Source organism: Phaseolus vulgaris, chromosome 5 (assembly GCF_000499845.2).
Source record: "Phaseolus vulgaris cultivar G19833 chromosome 5, P. vulgaris v2.0, whole genome shotgun sequence".
In the NCBI taxonomy this organism is placed as follows: domain Eukaryota; kingdom Viridiplantae; phylum Streptophyta; class Magnoliopsida; order Fabales; family Fabaceae; genus Phaseolus; species Phaseolus vulgaris.
In genome coordinates this window covers 13,569,737-13,590,251 of record NC_023755.2, presented here as the reverse complement: position 1 = coordinate 13,590,251, position 20,515 = coordinate 13,569,737, and the positions used below count along the sequence as shown (strand labels likewise).

General features: G+C 32.5%; 1 protein-coding gene across 4 annotated transcripts; it reads left to right on the top strand.

Annotated features, from left to right (window-relative positions):
• The first annotated feature begins 5,290 nt into the window (after positions 1–5,290).
• On the top strand, positions 5,291–12,287 carry LOC137835195 (uncharacterized). Of its 4 annotated transcripts, none has more exons than XM_068643582.1 (2): positions 5,291–5,429; positions 5,607–6,559. In XM_068643582.1, the coding sequence occupies exon 2, from the start codon at positions 5,687–5,689 to the stop codon at positions 6,332–6,334; it is 648 nt and encodes a 215-aa protein (XP_068499683.1). In that variant the 5' UTR covers positions 5,291–5,429; positions 5,607–5,686; the 3' UTR covers positions 6,335–6,559. The 4 variants fall into 4 exon arrangements, with proteins under 4 accessions (XP_068499683.1, XP_068499681.1, XP_068499682.1 ...); XM_068643580.1 differs by adding an exon at positions 12,027–12,287 and having other exon boundaries at positions 5,336–6,335; XM_068643581.1 differs by adding an exon at positions 11,979–12,287 and having other exon boundaries at positions 5,352–6,335.
• The last annotated feature ends 8,228 nt before the right edge of the window (positions 12,288–20,515 follow it).

Genomic DNA, 20,515 nt, shown 5'->3' with positions numbered 1-20,515 from the left:
TTTTCTCCACCTTCCCCCACCACCCTTTTCCATTTTTCCCTCTCTCCTCCACCTTTCACCTCCACCTTCCACCTTCCAGTGCGAAAAACATTGGGCAGTGAAACACCGAGAGAGAAATCAGTGAAGCATCTCTGATCTTTGCTCGGCAAAAACTTGCATCAATTCATGATGCACGACGCTCTTGTGACAGCGAGTTCACTTGCAGCAACGTGAACAATGATCCTCCTGAAGTGTTTGGTGTGGCCGACACCGAAGCCGTCATTGGCGTCCCTGACTCCGATTTCGACGATGTAGGCACCGGGCATCGCGATGGTGGCGGGGCCGTCGACAAGCTCGCAAGCGGCAACGCAAAGGATGGGGCACACACATTTACCGCTAGCGGAGGGAGTAGCGCATGACCTTGTGGATTCGCAGCGGCTCGCAAAGCGGAACGACGTCATCGAGCGCCTACACGACGTTGGCTTTGTGGAGCATGTAGGACTTGAAGTTGAAGGCCGACTTTTCTTCCATCTGAAGCGTCTTCTCTTTGGTGAGAAGTATAGAGAGCGTGGAAGATGTGGTGGATGAATAAGGCTTATGTCTTGGTCGTTTGGTAACTGTGATGGAGGGTATGGGAATGGGAATGGGAATGGGGAAAAATAGAAAAGTTGGGGATCTGGATTTGGTGAAGCTCGAGTGTAGCCATGCGTTGAAATTAAGGGCAGTCATGGTGGGGTTTTTGAGAATCTGTTTGGTTTGGAAAGTTAGATTGGAAGGTTTGGGCTTTAGGTAAGAGGTATGTACGAGAGTTTATGCCATTACATGATTAGTGAGTGTTGGAGGAAAAGCAAAATGAATGAATGTGGTGAAAAGCCGAAACGAAGAGCGATCTAGATTTTGGAAGCACTTCCTTTATCGCCACCATGGTTGTGCCCCAGAAGAAGAATGGTGAAACCAACACCGTCCATTCCCACAGTGCTTCTGCGAGACACAAAATCGACAATGTTCAACAACCACATCAGCACCTGATTTTGACACATCATATTTCTCAATCCCACCTCTCTGCCACATAAGCATCATTTAACGTCGTAAGCTGCAACTTAACGAAAAGGACCAATTTGTATACGTTTTAAAAAACATAGGGACCAAATTGATTTTTTTAAAAACCACTATACTAAATTGAATATTGACCCTAAATGTAAGGACGAATAAGGTAATTACACCTTATTTTTTTTATAGGTACTTTCCATTGTTCCTATTGCTCGCTCACTATTATGCTTTAGGAAATATTATATCTGTTAAAGACTATTTTTCCTAATTATGTAATATTCACATAATATTCATACTTTCTTTCATTAGCACATTGACTTTAGCGCTATTACATTTTAATAATTACTTCTTATGTTTGGTATTTTTAATTTTTATATGTTTGTTTTCAGATTAATTTATGGATTTCAATTTGAACTTTTATTTTGATTAGAAAATACCAATTGCAATTACTCTCCAAGATTGGAATTCAACGATTGGATGATTGAAAATGCATAATTATGTTGGATGATATATGAAAATGTTTGGATGAATGATATTTGAAAATGTGGATGAAATCTAAAGATGTAGGTGATTCTGACATGGATGTGATTATGGGATTCTAAAGAGAAGAAACAACTTTTTTTTTCTATTATGCTTGGTCTTAGCAAGGGCCAAACCTTTAACCAAGTTAGGACTTAACCCTCGCTATATGCTTCTACATTAAGGCTAATCGAGGTTAATGTAGAGCATGAGAGCTTTGATGTTTCAAATCCATGATGAAGGTTGAAGCTGTGCTGCTTTTGGTTTGGGTTTAGTCTAGGGTGTTTATGTTAGAATGTTTTGCTTTAAATTAGAGGGGGTGAATGGTTTAAAGGGGGTTTTCGCAAACTTTTTAGGATAGAATAAAATTCTTTGCAAGAAACCAGATTTAGGAATTCAGTTTGCTAAGAACAAAGCTCAAAACAGAAAAACAATCGGTTGTTTCGCAGAAACAATCGGTTGTTTATACCAGTAAAATAGCAACAACTGAAATTAAAGAGTTTAAGGAAGAGAGAATTGCACAAACAGTTTATACTGGTTCACTCTTAACCCAAGAGCTACATCCAGTTTCTCAGAAACCACTGGGGAATCCACTAGGTAATCAAATCCAGATTACATACACACACCACAAAGAAGTGACCTTGATCCCCTCAAGACACACTTCCTTTGGCTCAGCACATACACCACCAAGAATGTTGATCTTGACAACCTCAAGAGCACACAACCCTTCTTGGCTTTACAACACCAGAATTACACTGTTACAGAGTCAACTGAAATCAATACAGAGTAATCCTATTCCACTTCTCTCTTGAATAACCAAAGCTCAAAGTTTTAAACTCAAATGCTTCAAAAAACTCTTTGAAAAACTCAAATATGTTTTTCTTTCTTGTTCTTTGTTATAAAACATTAACAAACTATTTATAGTATTCAAATCTTGGTCAAAGCATTTAAAGCAAGAGCGTATTCAGTTATGAAATCAATTAAAACTCTTTTAAAAAAATAAAACTATTTCTGTTAGGATTTCAAACAAACAATCGGTTGAAATAGCGAATCAATCGGTTGTTTGGGTTTGACAGCAAGTCAACCATCCAAAACAGTTTTCAAACTTTTTCAAAAACACCTAAGTATAAAACAATCGGTTGTTTCGACAAAACAACAAGTTGTTTTTCACTTAGTTTGAAAAACACTTTAATCTTAAAAGATTTGAAAACACTTAAGCTTTAGATTCAACAAAGAGTGAATTACAAATATAATCTACCCCAGATCCTATTCTAAAGCACCTCAGCAACAACAAGCACATCTAGCCTTCCATCAAACACAAAGGATTTAGATTCTTCAAAGCTTGAACACACTTGATTCAACAGTTTAGAATCTTTGTAAAGATCTTTCCTAGTCCCTTGCACAAGCTTGCTTAATCTGTTTTAAAAGAGAAAAGTATTTTTCTAAGCAAAGAGAAAAACAACCGGTTGAATCCTCAAAATAATCGGTTGTTTGTCACTTGACTTGTTTGAAGGTTTTAAAACTATTTTTGACTTGGTTAAATAACTGCCTAACCAATTCAACCGGTTAAAATGTCTTTTCAACCTGTTGATTGTGACATTTCATAACAGTTTTTTGAGAACTTGTTAATCTGTTTTGGAAGTGAATCAAAACTGTTTTGGCTCATAAATGCTGTCTTGAACGACTAGTTTTGAGTGCTATAAATATGGTTTTTCTTTTAAAACAAAACAAAAAAGTTTGATATCAAATACAGTGAGATTGAGATTGGTTTTGAAAGAAGTTTTTTCAAAAGTTTGCAAGATTGTTGAATAACTGTGCAAGTGGTTCAAGGTCTGATCATACAAGCTTTCTGATTCCTGTAAACTCAGGTGTAATTTGTTCCTTTCATGATTCTTGTGTTTGTTCTTTCATAAACTTGTAAGTGTGTGGAAATCCTGTAGAGTCAGAGGGTGTCAGAGGGTGTTCTGACTAGAGGTGTGTGTTTGCAAAGAGGGTGAGTGGTTCTTGTGGTTTCAAGATTACTTCTTTGTGGTTGTGTAAATTGTAATTTGTGAGTGATTACTAGTGGAACCCAGTGGTTGTTCTGGGAAATGGATGTAGCTCAAGGTTGAGTGAACCAATATAAAATTGGTTGAGTACATCTCTCTCTCACACTCCTTATAAACTGTTTGTTTTAATTCTGCTTTTGTTGTTGCTATAAACAACCGGTTAAAACGAAGTTTCAACCGATTGGAATTCTACAAACAGTTTTTTAATCATTGTTTGGTTGCTTTCCTTGACTGCTCAATCTGTGAATTGTGCTAAAACTTCATTCTCATTCAATCTTTGTGAAAATATTTTATAAACAATTCAGCCCCTCTTGTTTAAGCCAATAATTCTAACAGTTAACCCTCTATGGGTTAGAGTGAGCTGAGGTTAGCCCTTGTTAGGTTGCTTTTTTCATTATTTTTAGTTAAGGCTTGACCCTCTCTAAGTTAGATCAAAAGCTTCATTTAACCCACTAGTTAGGGCTCGACCCTCACATTTAGTTTCCAATAAGCAAGAGCTTAGACTTCGCTCTTAACTTTCTTTTAGAAGGATAAACTTGTACTAATAACTATAGACCTACACAAAAATATTAGTTTTCAACATTTAATGTACACCTTAATTGAATCTCCACACTATTTTGCATGTAACGTCTCTTTCTATACATGTTACGTTTGTGTATGGTCCACGTTAAAACATACATTCTTGTAGTGTTTTCATCCATCTCTTATTATATATACATTAATTATACTTGTATAAATTTATCTTTAAACACATGAAGGAAAAGAAAATAAAAAGGAGATTCTCCTTTTTATTACATAAAATCTCTTTTTTATTTTCTTCTCCTTCATGTGTTTAAAGATAAATTTATACAAATATAATTAATGTATATATAATAAGAGATGGATGAAAAACACTACAAGAAATATATGTTTTAAAGTGGACCATACACAAACGTAACATGCATAAAAAGAGACGTTACATGCAAAATAGTGTGGAGCTTAGCATTCAAGTAAGATGTACATTAAATGTTGAAAACTAATATTTTTTGTGTGTAGGTCTATAATTATAAGTACAAGTTTATCCTTCTAAAAGAAAGTTAAGAGCGAAGTCTAAGCCCTTGCTTATTAGAAGCTAAAAGTGAGGGTTGAGTCCTAACTAGTAGGTTAAAAAAAAGTTGTTAGTGTTAAATGTTTGCCTAACAATCCAAAATAACAAGAAAGGAGTTGAGAAAACGATTTCTTCCATTAACTCCATCTCTTTCTTTTAGTAACTCTGATTTTTTTTTCTTTTACTTTATACTTCATGCTTTAAAAAATATTCAAATTATTCAATGATATAATCCAAAATTTGTGATTTTTTTATTTTGACGATCTAAAATATAAAATTTGTAATTCAAAACGTACAATTATAATTTAAAATATGTATTTTTGGATTATATAATTCAAAATACAAGTTTTTTATTTTAAATTACATGAATTGTAAGTTATTATATTTTAAATTACACGAATTATATGAAATGAAAATTTGATATTCTAGATTATACCATTCAAATATAATTTTTTATATTTTAGATTATAAAATTCAAAATATCTTTTTTTATTTTAGATCATACAATCCAAATGGATATCTTCGGGTGCAGGAAGATATCATGGAGGTGCAGGAAGAAATTGCCAATGGAGAAACACTAAAACCCTAATACGACCCAACCCACTAGTCAACACGAAGAAACACGAATAAATCATGGAGGTGCAAGAAGAAATGGCAATGGAAAAACACTAAAACCCTAATACGACCCAACCCACTAATCAAACGCGAAACCTGAACAACCACTGAACCACGAAATTGTTACCCAGGTGCGTTCTGCTTTAATCTTGACCTAGAAACTAATAATTCCAGTGTCGTTTTTTGATCCAACCATGCGAGTGAACTAGGTTGGAGGATGTGGGAACGTAAGTTTATCCAAACGGGTCGTACAATGTTTCAAAAATCTTTACAAACTCAAGTTTCAGTTCTGTTTTTTCTGCTTTCAGGCTAAATTTATTTATTGGATTGGGAGATTACAATGGGTGTTAAACTAGATTGATTTGGCATTCTGAGAGACTGTATCACAATGAGTTTGCTTTCAAGAATAAGGCATTATTTACCTCATGGTTTGTGTAGACTAACTTTTCATCCAACAGTAGTGCGGCTTAACTCTAGTAACATAAATGCATTTTTAAGAAATTTTGGTCAATCTGCAAGGAAAGAGGAGGAGGATGTAGAGGAAGTGGAAATTGACCAAAGAAGTCTCCCTGCTGATTTTGACCCTGTTACATTTGATCCCAATGATCATCGAGGCCCTCCATCAGAAAGAGTTTTCCGGCTTGTCGATGAAATTGCATCGCTTACAGTAGCTGAAGCTGCAGAATTGGGTCTTGTTCTGATGAAGAAAATGGGAGTGAAGGAGTTACCCAATGTGGGATTTATGAAAGCAGGAGCGGGAAATTTGGCTGGAATGGCAGCGAAAGCACCAGCTGTGGCCAAGGAGGAGCAAAAGCCGGAAAAAACTGTGTTTGAATTGAAATTGGAGTCCTACGAAGCGGCTTCCAAAATTAAAATCATCAAGGAGGTTCGGGGCTTTACTGATTTAGGTTTGAAGGAGGCGAAGGATTTGGTGGAGAAAACACCTTCTGTTATAAAGAAAGGTGTTTCAAAAGAAGAAGGGGAGAAGATAATGGAGAAACTGAAAGCTCTTGGTGCAAAAGTTGTTATGGAATGATGTATGTTGTTTCTTTTTAGCTGTCTGAAATTTAGAATTTCATAATGATGGCCGAGGACACTGCAAATTTTGCTGGTGTTGTGTTAATTTTTTAGCATGAATTGGAATTTGATTTTATGCAGCTTTGCAACATTATTCTTCTGTTTCTCTTAATGGAATAAATGTTGTATTCCTACTTACAATACTTAACATTACTTAATAAATGTTGTATTCCTACAATACTCACTTCTTACAAATAAATTAGAGTTCTCTAGACCTTTTCTTGTATCAATTGAATTTTGAACCTTCACACTTGGACCATAAATCAGAATCATCAACCAAGGAAAACCTTATCTGAATTGAGTTTAGATAAACAGTAGACAGTTTAGTGTACGTCTGGTTTTCAGTTTGAAGGCCCTAAAGTAGTTGTAAAAGGTAAAGTTGACAAATAAATTAATCTCGTTTGATTTTCATTTTAAACTTAGTTTTACTATCTGCATGTTGATTTTGTTAGAATATGTATTAAATATAGGTAGTAAATCATTGTATTGGAAAACTGCTATATGGGGTACCTATATCTATACCTAGGATGCTAGTTCTGGTTTTTGATCTTTGCTCTTCCCTCTATTCATTCTGTATAAGAACATACGAGAGGTGTGATTAAGCTCTCTCAAATATAGTCTCTTCTATTTATCCCAAGTTGGTATCAGAACAGGTTAATCGGGCTTAGCTAATCTTAGTCTTCGGTGAAGTATTTGCCATTCATTGCTAAGATCATCACCATCCTGTCACAATTTCCTTTGGTAACCATCGGATCTAGAGCGGCTCTCCTAGTGACCGCCAACCTCATTGTTCCCGGAAGCAAAGTCTTCTCCACGTGCCGCCCACGAACACAGTTTTGGTTCGTCGTTGCTAGGCGCTTGACGTCCACATGCCACCTTCCTCTCATCACCAGAATGACATTGCACCTCCTCCACACCTCCTAGTCTCTTTTTCGACCGCTGGTTCTTCATTTCCAGCATGGTTGAAGGTCAAACCTATGGTTCTTTTTTTTCATTTTGCCTATTTTATTCTCTATCGACGAAAATGTTTTTTGGACTTGTTGTCTCCTTCTCTAGAATTCCTACCATTACCTCTGAAAAACTTTACGAAGTGACAATGCCAAAGAGTACTTCTCTAATTTCTCTCCAATTTTAAGTTCACATGGCATTTTCCACCAATCTACTTGTCCTCACACCCCTCAACAAAATGGTATTGCAGAGAGGAAAAATAGACATTTGGTTGAGATTGCTTGTACCTTATTGCTTAGTGCCAATATACCAGTCCATTACTAACACAATGTTATCCTAATTGCTTGTTTTCTTATTAATAGAATGTCATCTTCTTTTCTCAACAATAAGGTTCCTTATTCCATTCTTTTTTCCAAATGATCCTCTTTTTCATGTTTCCCCCTACATGTTTGGTTGTGTATGTTTGTTCATGATTTGTCTCCAGGGTTGTGTAAACTCTTTACCCATACTGTTAAATGTGCCTTCTTGGGCTATTCTCGACTTCAAAAAGGGTATTATTGTTACTCTCTTGAAACCAAGAAGTACTACATGTCTGCCAGTGTCACCTTTTTCTAATAGAATCATTTCTTCTTTTCTTTTGTCCAAGATGTTTCTTCCATCTAGCAGGTCCTCCTTATACCATTAGTTGAGTATGTTGTTCCTAGTGCTCCTAACAATTCCAATCTTGTTCAAAGTCCTCTTGAACCATCATCACCTCCTCTTATTACCTACCAATGCAAGAGTGAAATAACTAGTCCAATTATCCAAGATGATTCCTCTTCATCAAATTCTTTTCAATCGTCACTCAAGACCACGTCTCCTAGTAATGATGATTCAGCTTAGCCCACTGCCCTCCAGAAAGGTACTCGTTCTACCCGTAATCACATCCTATTTATGATTTTCTTAGCTATCACAACACAAGTTGTCTCTCCTTTCTATTGCTTTTTTATATCCATTGTCTTCTATTACTATTCCCAAAATTGTGAATGAAGCACTTGATCATCCTGAATGGCGACCAACCATGATTACAAAGATGCAACCTCTTGACCAAAATAGCACATGGAAATTAGTTCCCCTTCTGCCTGGGAAGAAGACAATTGGATGTCGATGGGTTTATGCCATTAAAATTGGCCCCAATGGTGAAGTTGTTTGTCTTAATGCACGATTAGTTGCTAAATGATACACTCTGGTCTATTGCCTGATTATAGAGACACTTTGTCTCTAGTGGCCAAAATGACTATTGTTTGTCTTTTGTTTGCCACGACAACTATTTGTCACTGGTCACCTCATCAATTTGATATTAAAAATGCTTTTCTTCATGGAGATTTAGAAGAGGAAGTCTTCATGGAACAACCTCTTGGGTTTGTTGCTCTGGAAGGGTCTGGTTTGGTTTGTAAGTAGCAACGCTCTCTCTATGGTCTCAAGCAATCACCACATGTTTGGTTTGAAAATTTAGCCACATTGTTCAAACCTTTGGACTGAAACATAGTGAAGCAGATAATTTAATTTTACTATCATACCTCCCTTGGAAAATGTGTTTACTTGATAGTGTATGTGATGACATAGTCATTACAACTAGAATATCTCAGCTAAAGGAACACTTGTGTAAACATTTTCAAACCAAGGATCTTGGAAGCCTCAAATATTTCTTGGGTATTGAAGTAGCTTAGTCAAAAGGTGTTGTATCTGTCAAAGGAAATATGTTCTAGATCCTAAAAGAGATGTGTATGATTGATTGTAGACCAGTGGATAGTCCTATAAACCCAAATAAGAAATTAATGACATAACAAAGTGAAGCTTTTTTTTGATCCATAAAGATATAGAATATTGGTGATCTTATTATTAGTAGACCTGATGTCTTTTGTAGTTGATGTTGTTAGTCCTATGGACCCAAATCAGAAATTAAGACAAAACAAGGTGAATCTTTCTCTGATCTAGAAAGATATAGAAGACTGGTTGGAAAAGTTATTGTACCGCCCTGGTGGTCGGGTGCGATGACGTGGCACCCTGCTACAGTGTAGGCGTGTTGACAAGGCGCCAGGTTGGCAGTTGGGAAGGAAGTCGGGAGGCACGTGTAGTCGCTGATTGTTAAGTTGGCGTGCTCCGATCTCCAGCTTACCAGAATAGGCGATCGCCAGTTTGAGGATGAAGTCGCCAGACGCAGACTCAGGCGACCAGGCAGTCGGAGATCGCCAGAACAAGCACATCGCCGAAGGTGAAGCAGACTATGAAGGCGGCCGGCGAGACCACAGGGAAGGTGTATGAAGACCCTAACTCGCCAGTTTCAGTAGGGATCGCACTCCTGAGTTAGCTGTGCACTGGGCAGTACCATGCATAGGTAACTTAGCCAAAATGAGAGTAGAAGCAGCGCCAAGTCAGGGAGTCTCCAGATGATGGCACGTGTACAGTTGGATGCGAGCCACGTGTCCAAGTCTGTAACTGCCAGGAGAGAGAAAATCACCAGGTATATAAGAGTTCCTAACAGATTTTCTAAGGTACGCACGTTCAGTTCATACACTTTACGTTTGCGAGTGACAGAGCTGTTTGTGAGAGAGAGATTTTGCACGGCTCCAGTTCTTAGTATTTGGTGATACCGTCACTGACTTGAGCGTCGGAGTGCGATCGGCCGCAGCGGCGCCGTATCGTTTCTTTGCAGGTTCTTGAGATAGATCCAGAGGAGGAACGGAAGTGAGAAGCGGCGCGCACGTCGATCCTTTGACGAGGCATTCTCCAGCGCTCCGGTCAACAGGCAGGATCAGTTATTTATCTTACTATTACTAGACCTGATCTGTCTTTTGCAGTTGGTGTTGTTAGTCAGTCATGAAGGCTCCTTGTATTGGGCATTGGAATGTTATCATTCATATCTTAAGATATCTCAAAAAGGCTTTAGGACAAGGTTTGCTATATGAAGATAAAGAAAACACCCAAATCTCTGGGTATTGTTACGCCAATTGGGCAGGATCTCCTAAACGCTATACTACAATTTATTGTGTTTTCCTTAGAGGAAATATTATTTCTTGGGAAAGTAAGAAGCAAAATGTAGTTGCCCCAATCAACTATTGAAGTTGAATATAGGGCAATGATGTCTCTTACTTGTGAACTTGTATGGGTGAAACAATTCCTTCAAAAACTTAACTTTTGTGATATTCAGCAAATGAAGATGCATTGTGATAACCAATTTTCTCTCCATATTGTTCCAATCCAGTGTTCCATGAGAGGACTAAACACAGAGATTGTCTCCCATCTTATTTGGGAAAGTTTTCAAGAAAAATTGTAATGAGTTTGTCAAATCCAATTATCAACTTGCAAATATGTTAACAAAATCCTTAAGGGAACCTCAAATTGAATTTATTTGTTCAAAGCTTGGTACACACAATTTGTATGCTTCAGCTTGAGGGGGAGTGTCAGAATAAGTATTAAATATAGGTAGCAAGTAGTTGTATTAGAAAACTGCTATATGTTGTACCTATGAGTTGAACCCATATTTGCTCCTGGGACTCTAATTCTTGGTTTTGATCTTTGCTCTTCCCTCTACTCATTGGATCATAATTCTATGAATATAAATATGAGAACATAAGGGAGGTATGATTGAACTCTCTAAAAAATAGTTTCTTCTCTTTATCTCATGTGATTTAAAGTTGCAAAATTGAGCATTCTAATGTATGATCCGTTGATGAAATTTTTGTTGCTACAAATGCTTTTAATCCAAACATGCACAACTTTGTCTTGAAAGAGTCATTAAAGGGGGAGTTGCACTGACAAACTCAGTAGGCAAATAAACTTAAGACAAAAGTTTACAAACTTTTAATCCAATCATAACCTTAATTAAGTTCTTATTGAATATGTACTTATGATTGGATAAGCATTTGGATTTAGGGTGCATTAACCGTGATATATCTCCCATTTTATCCAGAACCAAGGTAATGAGTAACTGGATTTAGAGTTGAATAAACAGTTTAATTAGACTCTTTTATTGGAGAAGTAGTTATTGATAAACAATTTATATTTAGGCTACATTTGGAAAACCACTATGGCTAAGTTTCTTCATACTCAAGGAAGTCAAATTGTTGAACTGTCTAGACATAAGTTCTTCCAAACATTTGTGTAGGTGTTTATCATTATATAAGCTCAAAAAATTTAAGGCTTTGTAGTACTTTTTAAATCTGTTAATTTTGCTATTTTATTATGATTTTTATGCATATTGCTTACACCTTTTACTGATAACTGTTAACATAGGTTTTTTCAGTAATGTAAACATTTTTCATGTAATACTTGACAAACTGAGGGAAATACATAACATAGGAATGAAGACAAAATAATCCTCCTGAATAAAATAGTGATAAAAAAATGGCTTTGCAATTCAAAGTGACTAAAAATGAAGCAATTGTACTACTATTGTGATCTATATTGTCTTTGGATGGAAACTCCTCCAAACTAAAATTATTGAAAGAAAAACAACCTCAAGGGTCTCAAAGATGCAACAAAAATAACCGTAGGTTAGAATCTTTTTTGCATATTTTAGTACTCAAAACTGCATGCTCTATGCTTAATCATTATGTGTTGCTTTTTCTTTGTGTTCACTGTTCTATGAATTAATATTTGACCTGTGTCTGCAGTTTCTTGTCTTGGATGAATCAGATTGAGTCTGGGATGTTTGTTTTCAGGAGGAATTGATATTTATCTTTTAGTGCTTACCTGAAAATGGACAAAACCTGTTCTTTTCTGCGACAACTACAAGTAACTTGTAAAAGTTGCGTGAACATTACCAAGAAAAGATGTATGTATACGAAGCATATGAAGGCTTTAAAACAGTTGAATCACTTAACTAACAGGTGATATTCATCCCTAAAATGCTAAAAAGGTGAAGGATGTATACTTGGTTCATATTCTATATAAGATGGATGATATAGGAATTTGGTCTGCTATGATGTTTATCTCAAAATGCATGTATCTTTCTAGATTGCATATTTGATTTTTTTGTTAGCAATTTTATTTCTGTATTATGGTTTGTTATTCATTTTTCTTCTAGGTCCATAACTATATTTTTATGTTATGCTATTGGAAAATGTTGCTTCGTTTAGCTTAATATATTAAACAACCCCGCCTGCTAATTTATTTGCTTGATACTCTAGTTTGCATTAGCTGGTTTCTGTATTGACAAGTAATACCTAAATGTCCAATATCAAAATTTTGCCTTTGACCACTTTTTTTTCAAGAAATGATTAGGCTGTTTTTTTAACTTCCCCCTCCCCACCTGCTGTGAAGAAAAACGGGTAAAAAATCATTCTCATTCTAATATTGGTATGCTGAAATTTGGCTGTACTAGTTATTGCATTTTTTTCTTGTTTGGACAATTTATAATGGACTTTATAAGTTTCCTTTATCTGATTCTGTAGTACAAAGTAAATTGAAGCTTCTTGTTGTGGAACCTTAGTCTAATTGAATCTGTTTGTAGTCTGTTGGTATAGTTTTGTGCAATGCTCAGTAATAAAAAACATTTGTGGTGTTCGTAAAAAAGTTAGCTTCAGTTTGACATTGAAAATTTGGAATTTGGAATTATATCTTGTTATTTGGCAAATGGTAGGCCTTGATTGTTAGAGAATAGATATTGGACATATATATGATTTCTTAGTTTCTATGGTATGTATGCATTCCATTCAGCCGAAAATGGAGGCAATTATTTAACATTATTAATTTCTGGAATACATTTTCTTAGTTGATGGGTGAACCAGAGCTTTATTATATGTATTTCTTAGGCTTTCCTTCTTACTCATATTAAAGCATATATACTTCTGTTATTTGAATCCAAGTTTTACATATATTGAATTTGTACCTAAGAGGCTTTGTTTGAAAGTTGTTTAATAAATTTGTGAGGGCTTTGATTGCTTATGTAATACTACATTTGAGTGTCCATTTGGCGGCTAAGCTGATTTACTGGAGACATACATTGTTACTCCTGGGTAACAGCTTATCAATAACACATGTAATCCTTCATGATTGATCCGTGGATAGAGGGCACAACACAACCCTCACCTTTGCCCAAAGACGAGATCATAAACATAGTTATCTAATTCAACTGTTAAATTGATAATTTTTTGCATTTGAAAGTTATTAAAGGTGTCATTTTACTAAATTTGACACCGGTTGCCAATTGATCCAGGTGATAAAGAGATGGTGCTAACAATGATCATTACCATCCAAATTTAGCTTACAAGGATTATGAACTCTATCCAATTAAATTATAAAGCAGTTTTTTTGTGTTTTCTCTAAATAACTTGTTTTGGAACTCTCTTTGATTAAGGGCATTTATGTGTATGTGTATGTGTCCTTCCCTCACAATGACACATTTCACCCTTTGCGGGAGTTCTTGAGCTTATAGATCTCAAGGTTTGCCGACGTTATCAACATGATTCTTGTGATATTCTTCACACCGATGAACATTCTCCCCACTGCTGTCTCATTTCAATAACAAAAGAACATAGTCGAGAAACCCATAAAAGTGAAACAGACACCATTGCTGATACCTATGCTTTAGAATAATGAATTCTGCTCCCCTCTTTTTTGGTCTGGATAACACTTTATCCTTTTTGAGTTAGGGGTTTTGTTTACGCTGTTGTAGTATATTGTCTCTTTCATTTTGAACTCAAATAACATATTCTAACTTACTGGGAAAATTGTCTCCTTTGAAAAATAATGGAGGGTTGCCACCATGTAGAATCTGAAAAGAAGACATTTTTTTTCTAAATTCTGGTATAAGGATATTAAACTCTGCCCAAGATAGCCATTTGGGCCATCTCTTTTTCGGAAAAGACATCATAAATATATTTCCAAGTAACTTATTGAGCATTTCAGTTTGATCGTGGTAGACAGTGCTGTACTTTAATTTTCTGTCTATCTATCTGGACAATTCTGTCCGAAAGTGACTAACGAAGATATTGTCTCTATCAATTTGTTGCAAACCCATGTAGTTTGACAATTCCTTTGTTAAATATGTGAGCCACATTCTTGGCTAGGAAAAGAATGTCACAGGAGAAAAAAATTGTATACTTGGAGAACCTATCTATTGTATTAAATAATATATTAGGATAAAAATATTGTTATCTCCATAGTTTTTAGAAAATGATATTTATTTTACATCTGCTCATTTTTCTTTTGTCATTCTCTAAATCAAACCCACCATGAAATTTTACAACTTTTTCTTCGGTTCAATAGTGTCAAATAGAAAAAAAGAATACTTGGAAACTAAAAAAAAATCTATATATAAACAAATTATTCTGTTTATATATTATATTTCTCTTTGTAAGATCCTTTTAATTGATCTATACTTTTTAACAAAATAACTAATACACTATTAATATTATTTGTCAATAATTTATACTATTTTTTTAAAAATTTCTTAATATTTTAAAAAATTATATTTTCCGTGATTGATTATTTCCTATAAATTAAAAAATATTTAGAAAAATAATCATATAATTAATCTTCATGTTTAATAACTTGATGGAAAATAAAGATTTTATCTTTTTGTGGTTTAATACTGATATACCTATATATAAAGAGGATTTTCCTCTTATTATTTCATTTTTTCTAATTTTATTCTTATATTTATATTTTATTTTATTATTTTAAACATATATAAAATGAGATATTTATATTTTGTCAGCAGTTTTAATTTTATATTTTAAAAAAACACTGACCAAACAAATAAAACTATTAAAATAAATATTTGGTCAATTCATAATTCCTCTGGCCATGAAACCGCTCTCAATTTAATTGAAATTTGAAATTTAAATTTGACTTACGCAGCAGTTTCCTATTTCACCATTTTTTACCTTTTTTTCAACGAAACCGCATTTTAATCACGAAACCCCATTTCACCATAATTGATCCCCTCCATTACGCATATTATATACCGATCTTACTATCATTACTTAAAATAAAAGAAAATCATATATTCAAGCATTTAATATAATTACATATTTGCTCTTATATTTACATATGAGCATAATATAAATACTCATAGATAAATATTTACAAAATAGAATAAACAAAACACATGTTCAATAGAATTGGAATTAAAATTCCAAAACACGTGCACCAACCATCTCTCCGTGGTCTAATAGATTAAAGGATCTCCATGGTCCAATAGATTAATTTAAGGGAGTGAAATAAAAAGATAATTTGAATTAAAAGAAAAAAATTGAAAAATGAAAGAAATATGAAAATTTATAAATGATTTGATAGATATAATAACAATAGAATGTTAATTAATAGTTTTAATAATAATAATATATAATAAAAAATAAAATAAAAAATAAAATAACATATTTATAAAATGTTACTTTTATTATTATAAATTAATTTGGATTAAATAAAAATTATAATTTAATTATTATTTAATAATTTTAATTTTATTCCATTTTATTATAATTGGCGGAAACATCGGTGTTCTAGCGTTTGTGTATCCGTATTTTTCTCTTCTACTTAACTTGTACAATGATAGAAATTTAACATATATAGAGAAATAATTTTGGATGAGTTGAAATTAAAAAACAAAAAATAACATATAAAAAAATGATGAATTGATTAATAAACCTTTTTTTTTTCTCCTATGGTTTGAACAAGTTTTTTCTTTTTTCCATTGGTGGTTGTGGGATCGGAGAGAGTGATGATGTTAACATTAAAATTAAAATTAGGATCCACTTGATGGTAGACACAAAAAGAATAATGGTTTTATCAAAGAATAGAGTTGATTGAAATGGGATGGAGAGAGTGATTAGAAATGAAGTGGAGAGAGTGATTGAAGTGGAGAGAGTGATTGGAAATGAAAATTATTTTATTTGATAGGTGAGATTAGGTGTGGAAACCGATTGAGGTTGAGAGTATGCTCTCTTTCTTTATTGTTACCTTAAAATAATAAATTAAGGAAAGAGTTGAGTTAGTTTGCATATAAAAATTGTCCCATAACATTAATTTAAAAACTTAAAAAATAATTTTATTTGTTAAGTAATTCATATGAAATGACAAAATACTTCATTGTACTAATAAAATGAGATATATTAAATAAGGGTAAAATCAGAAAAAATTTGTGTACACAAAAAACGGTTATATATATATATATATATATATATATATATAATTTTTGAGGTTTGATACCAATAAAAATATTAATTTTCATAAATATACAATGATCATTTATATCACGTATTTTTTCTGTAAAATAACTTAATATTATTTTTTAGTAATGATAGAGTATCTAAAATATTTTTTCTTTTTCTCAATAATTAGGATATAACACTACAAGAAAATTGTTAAATAAAAACTAATTTTAGAGACCAAAATAATTAGTCAGTATATTGACTATATTAGAGACATTTTATAAACTAAAAAATTATTAGTATTTAAAGTAGTTTCTATTATTAATAAAAAATTACAAAATAGTTTATAAATTGGTATCTAACTATTAGCTACCAAGGTTTTAGTTACTAACTACTTATGTTCTAAATTAGTCTTTTAGAAACTAATTTAGAATCTAAAATATTAGTAGTTAAAACTTTAGTAGCTAATTTAGATATCAATTTAGAAACTATTTTATAATATTTTATTAATAATAGAAACCACATTAGATAGTAATAATTTTTTAGTCTCTAAATTAGTATAACCATATCTAATTTAGTTAATATAGTAACTAATTATTTTTAGTTTCTAAATTTGGTTACTATTTAATGATTTTTTTTTAATGTAATTAGTAAAATCATGATAATGTAGTTTTAATTTTGAGAGATGCATATAAATAGAAACAAAATTTTGAATAGAAGATTAAAAATTAAAAAAAATAGATATAAGAAATGCGAAAAGTAGTTACTTATTTACGTGTCAATTTGAAAATGTGAGAGTGGGTCCAGTATAATTGTGTTAAGTTTTCACCCAGCAAAAAAATGTGCATAACAAAGAACACAAGAGAAGAAAGGTTTTTTATTAATGGATTAGGGGTCAATATGTAATCAATTAAGGTACAATATATAATCAATTAAGGTCATAACCTTTAGGGGACAATTTTTAATCAATTAAGGGCACAAACCTAATCAATTAAGAGCCAAAATTTAATCAATTATGAGCTTATAATACACTATTTTTCCATGCAAAGCCACACTTACAACCCCAATCCACATAAACATATTAATGGCCAAGAAGAGGTACATTGATAAATGCATAGAATGACCCACTCTTTCCAGGCAAATCACCTCACTTACTAAATATATAGAGTACAACCACTCTTTCCAGGCAAATCACCTCACTTACTAAATATATAGAGTACAACCATTTCTTACTAAAGGATTAAAAAACAAACATAAACATGTGACAATTTTATTAAATGTAAACATTTGAGACTAATACTTATCATACTTATCATACTTATCATAGTATATCTTACAATCATATTATCCATAAATTTTTATCTAACTAGCAACTCACATATGGTAACATATTATATACATGTATGTTGTTGTTATGTAATTGTTTAAGATGACTATTAAAACTTAATTGAACGTGTAAAGACATAAATTGAGAGAAACACTAATCAAACAAAGTACATATAAAATACAATTGGTGAACAGAGTAAGTGTACAAAAGTTCATTCTCTAAAGGTTGTAATGACTATTGTTTTGAAATTTATTCTTCCAATTTAATTGCGAACCTGATGTAATCTTTATATTGAATTATGTTATCATCTCAATAATTAAGAAAAACATATTGACTTGAAATTATTTTTCTAAAGTGTTTGGTTTTCTATATTAGATTCAATGTTTGGTTTTGTTTAGCTTGAGAAGCAAAGTTTAAGTTTAGTATTATAATAATTATCAAATATTGATATATAATAATCCTATTTATGGCTTATATTTGGATACTTATGATTATTTTATGATATCATTTTAGTAGTCTTTTTTTTTTTCAAATTTAGTTTAATATGATATTTTGCTTTTCTTTTCTTTTTTCCTTTTTAACAAGATCAAATCCTGATTCTCGCTTGAGTGAGAGAAATTATAGGGTCCATGAATCGTAAAAGAACTATTGGTCAAACAAAATATTTGTTCACATAAGTAAGTGTTGATCGCTTGAGAAGTCTAAGCAAAATAGTCTTCCTTAACTGAGTCTTGAAAAGCTTAAATGAGACTCATGACATACAAACTTTAATTCAACAATCATTAAGGTCATGGGACACTTTGTTCTTGTTGTCATTGTTGTTGTTTGATCTATGAGACACTCTACAAGTCAGTCTTGAAAAAAAAAACTATAAATATTATGAATTAAGGGTTAGACAACACACAAATCACAACCTTATACATTAGGATAGTACCTCTAATATCTAAGCACTACCCTACTTTCTTAAGTCTTTTAGTATTTTCTCTTAATGTTGGTGTAAGGATTAAGACATGGATAGCTAAGAACTCTCTTGTTAGAGATTGATGCAATCTTCTAACTCAATTGATTTATTTTCTCCTTTTAAACAAGATTGATTAATTAATTATTTTTACTTTTTTCTTAATGTTTGGTTAGTCTGATAAACTAAATCATAACTTCATAATTTTAGTTGTAGTTGGAAATGCGTTTATACATTAAGATTTAGATAAAAACTCTGATAAAACTTATCACAAGGAGCGAGGATAAGAACTATCAATCAAATTTTAAATCCTCGACCTTTAGCCTTTAGTTGGTTGGTTAATAAATGTACCAAGATGCTAAGATCTTACTTAACTAAATTAGATATTTTCTCACTTAGAAATGAGTTTAAACAAATCTTATGGATCATTAAATTAATTGTGTAATTAAAATCCTTGAATTATGGAAAACTGAATTATATGTGAAAGGTTAATGACATGAATATCCAACATCTTTTTTTTTATTCCTTTCCTTTTTACATATTTTTTTATTCCAAAACCTTAAATATATATTCTTATCTTTACTCTTATTTATCTTTAAAATTTTACTTTCATTTGGGTTTTTCAAATAATAAACTTTATAGTTAAATAATTATACAGTGTCTATTTATTATTTGTGACAATTTCTTACTGTGGTCAAACATTTAATCTGGACTAATTTCAAAATTCTAGTTGTTCACTTGCTCCTCTTCAAAGTAATACATATTTGAATGAACTTGAATAAGAAAGTGAGGACTTGCATGAACATGTTGTTGCAGGTGTTTTTCCTAATCAGAATTAACCTCCAACTGTATAAACAGTTGAACATAATTAGGTGAAATAAATGAGGTAAATAATAATGAATGGAAATCTTGGGTGAGGTTGATTTATTGAAGAGGGAAACTATTGAAAGTGTTTGATGCAGCCAAGAGACAAAACTAAAAATATGAGTACAGTATAGCAGTTAGAGTAATAGAGGATGTGTATTTTTTTTTTCTTCTTTCTTTTAGTAGTGCTATGCCACACTTCTACATTCAATCATAGCTTTACACAAAAACGTGTTCCAAACAAAATGAACAAACTTATGAAAGTGATATATGCCACAATGGCATCCATCTTAATTGGTCCCTCCCTATTCCCTAATTTCAATTTCAACCTTCTACTTTTCCTTATCCATTGCTTACATCATTCCTACATAAATTTGTTTCCACCCCAACTTTTTCTACTCTAGTGCAAATTCATAAATCAATAGGACACTCCTCAATTATGAAAATGTTTGGTTTACCTAAAGGAAAGTAAAAAAAAAATCATAAAATCAATTATTTCCCTTTCTTTACCATAAACTACATGCATTTTATTCAACTTATTTACACACAAATTGAGAAATATTGATGTAAATTATATTAGACACAAGATATTCTACTATACATATTTTGTTAAAAAAATTAATAACCCTTCTGAAACAATCTTAATTACTACTCACCTGCATAGAAAAACATATTTAGGGAAAAAACTACACAGATGCATATTGAAGTTCTAGGAAAAAGGTATTTAAAGAAAAACAAAACACACCAAAAAGCTGAACATTGTTTTCACCTAAATTATAAAAATCTTTGCATTCTAAATATTTGTTTGTATATAGTGAATATTAATTTAATAGAGAGTTCTAGAAGACAGTGAGAATATATGGGTTGTGGAGTTTGAGTTTAGAAGAGTCACCTGACAGACACTGC

Bases quoted from the DNA above. Each gene is read 5' to 3' on its own strand.
- LOC137835195 (XM_068643580.1), top strand. From the start codon at position 5,687: ATGAGTTTGCTTTCAAGAATAAGGCATTATTTACCTCATGGTTTGTGT.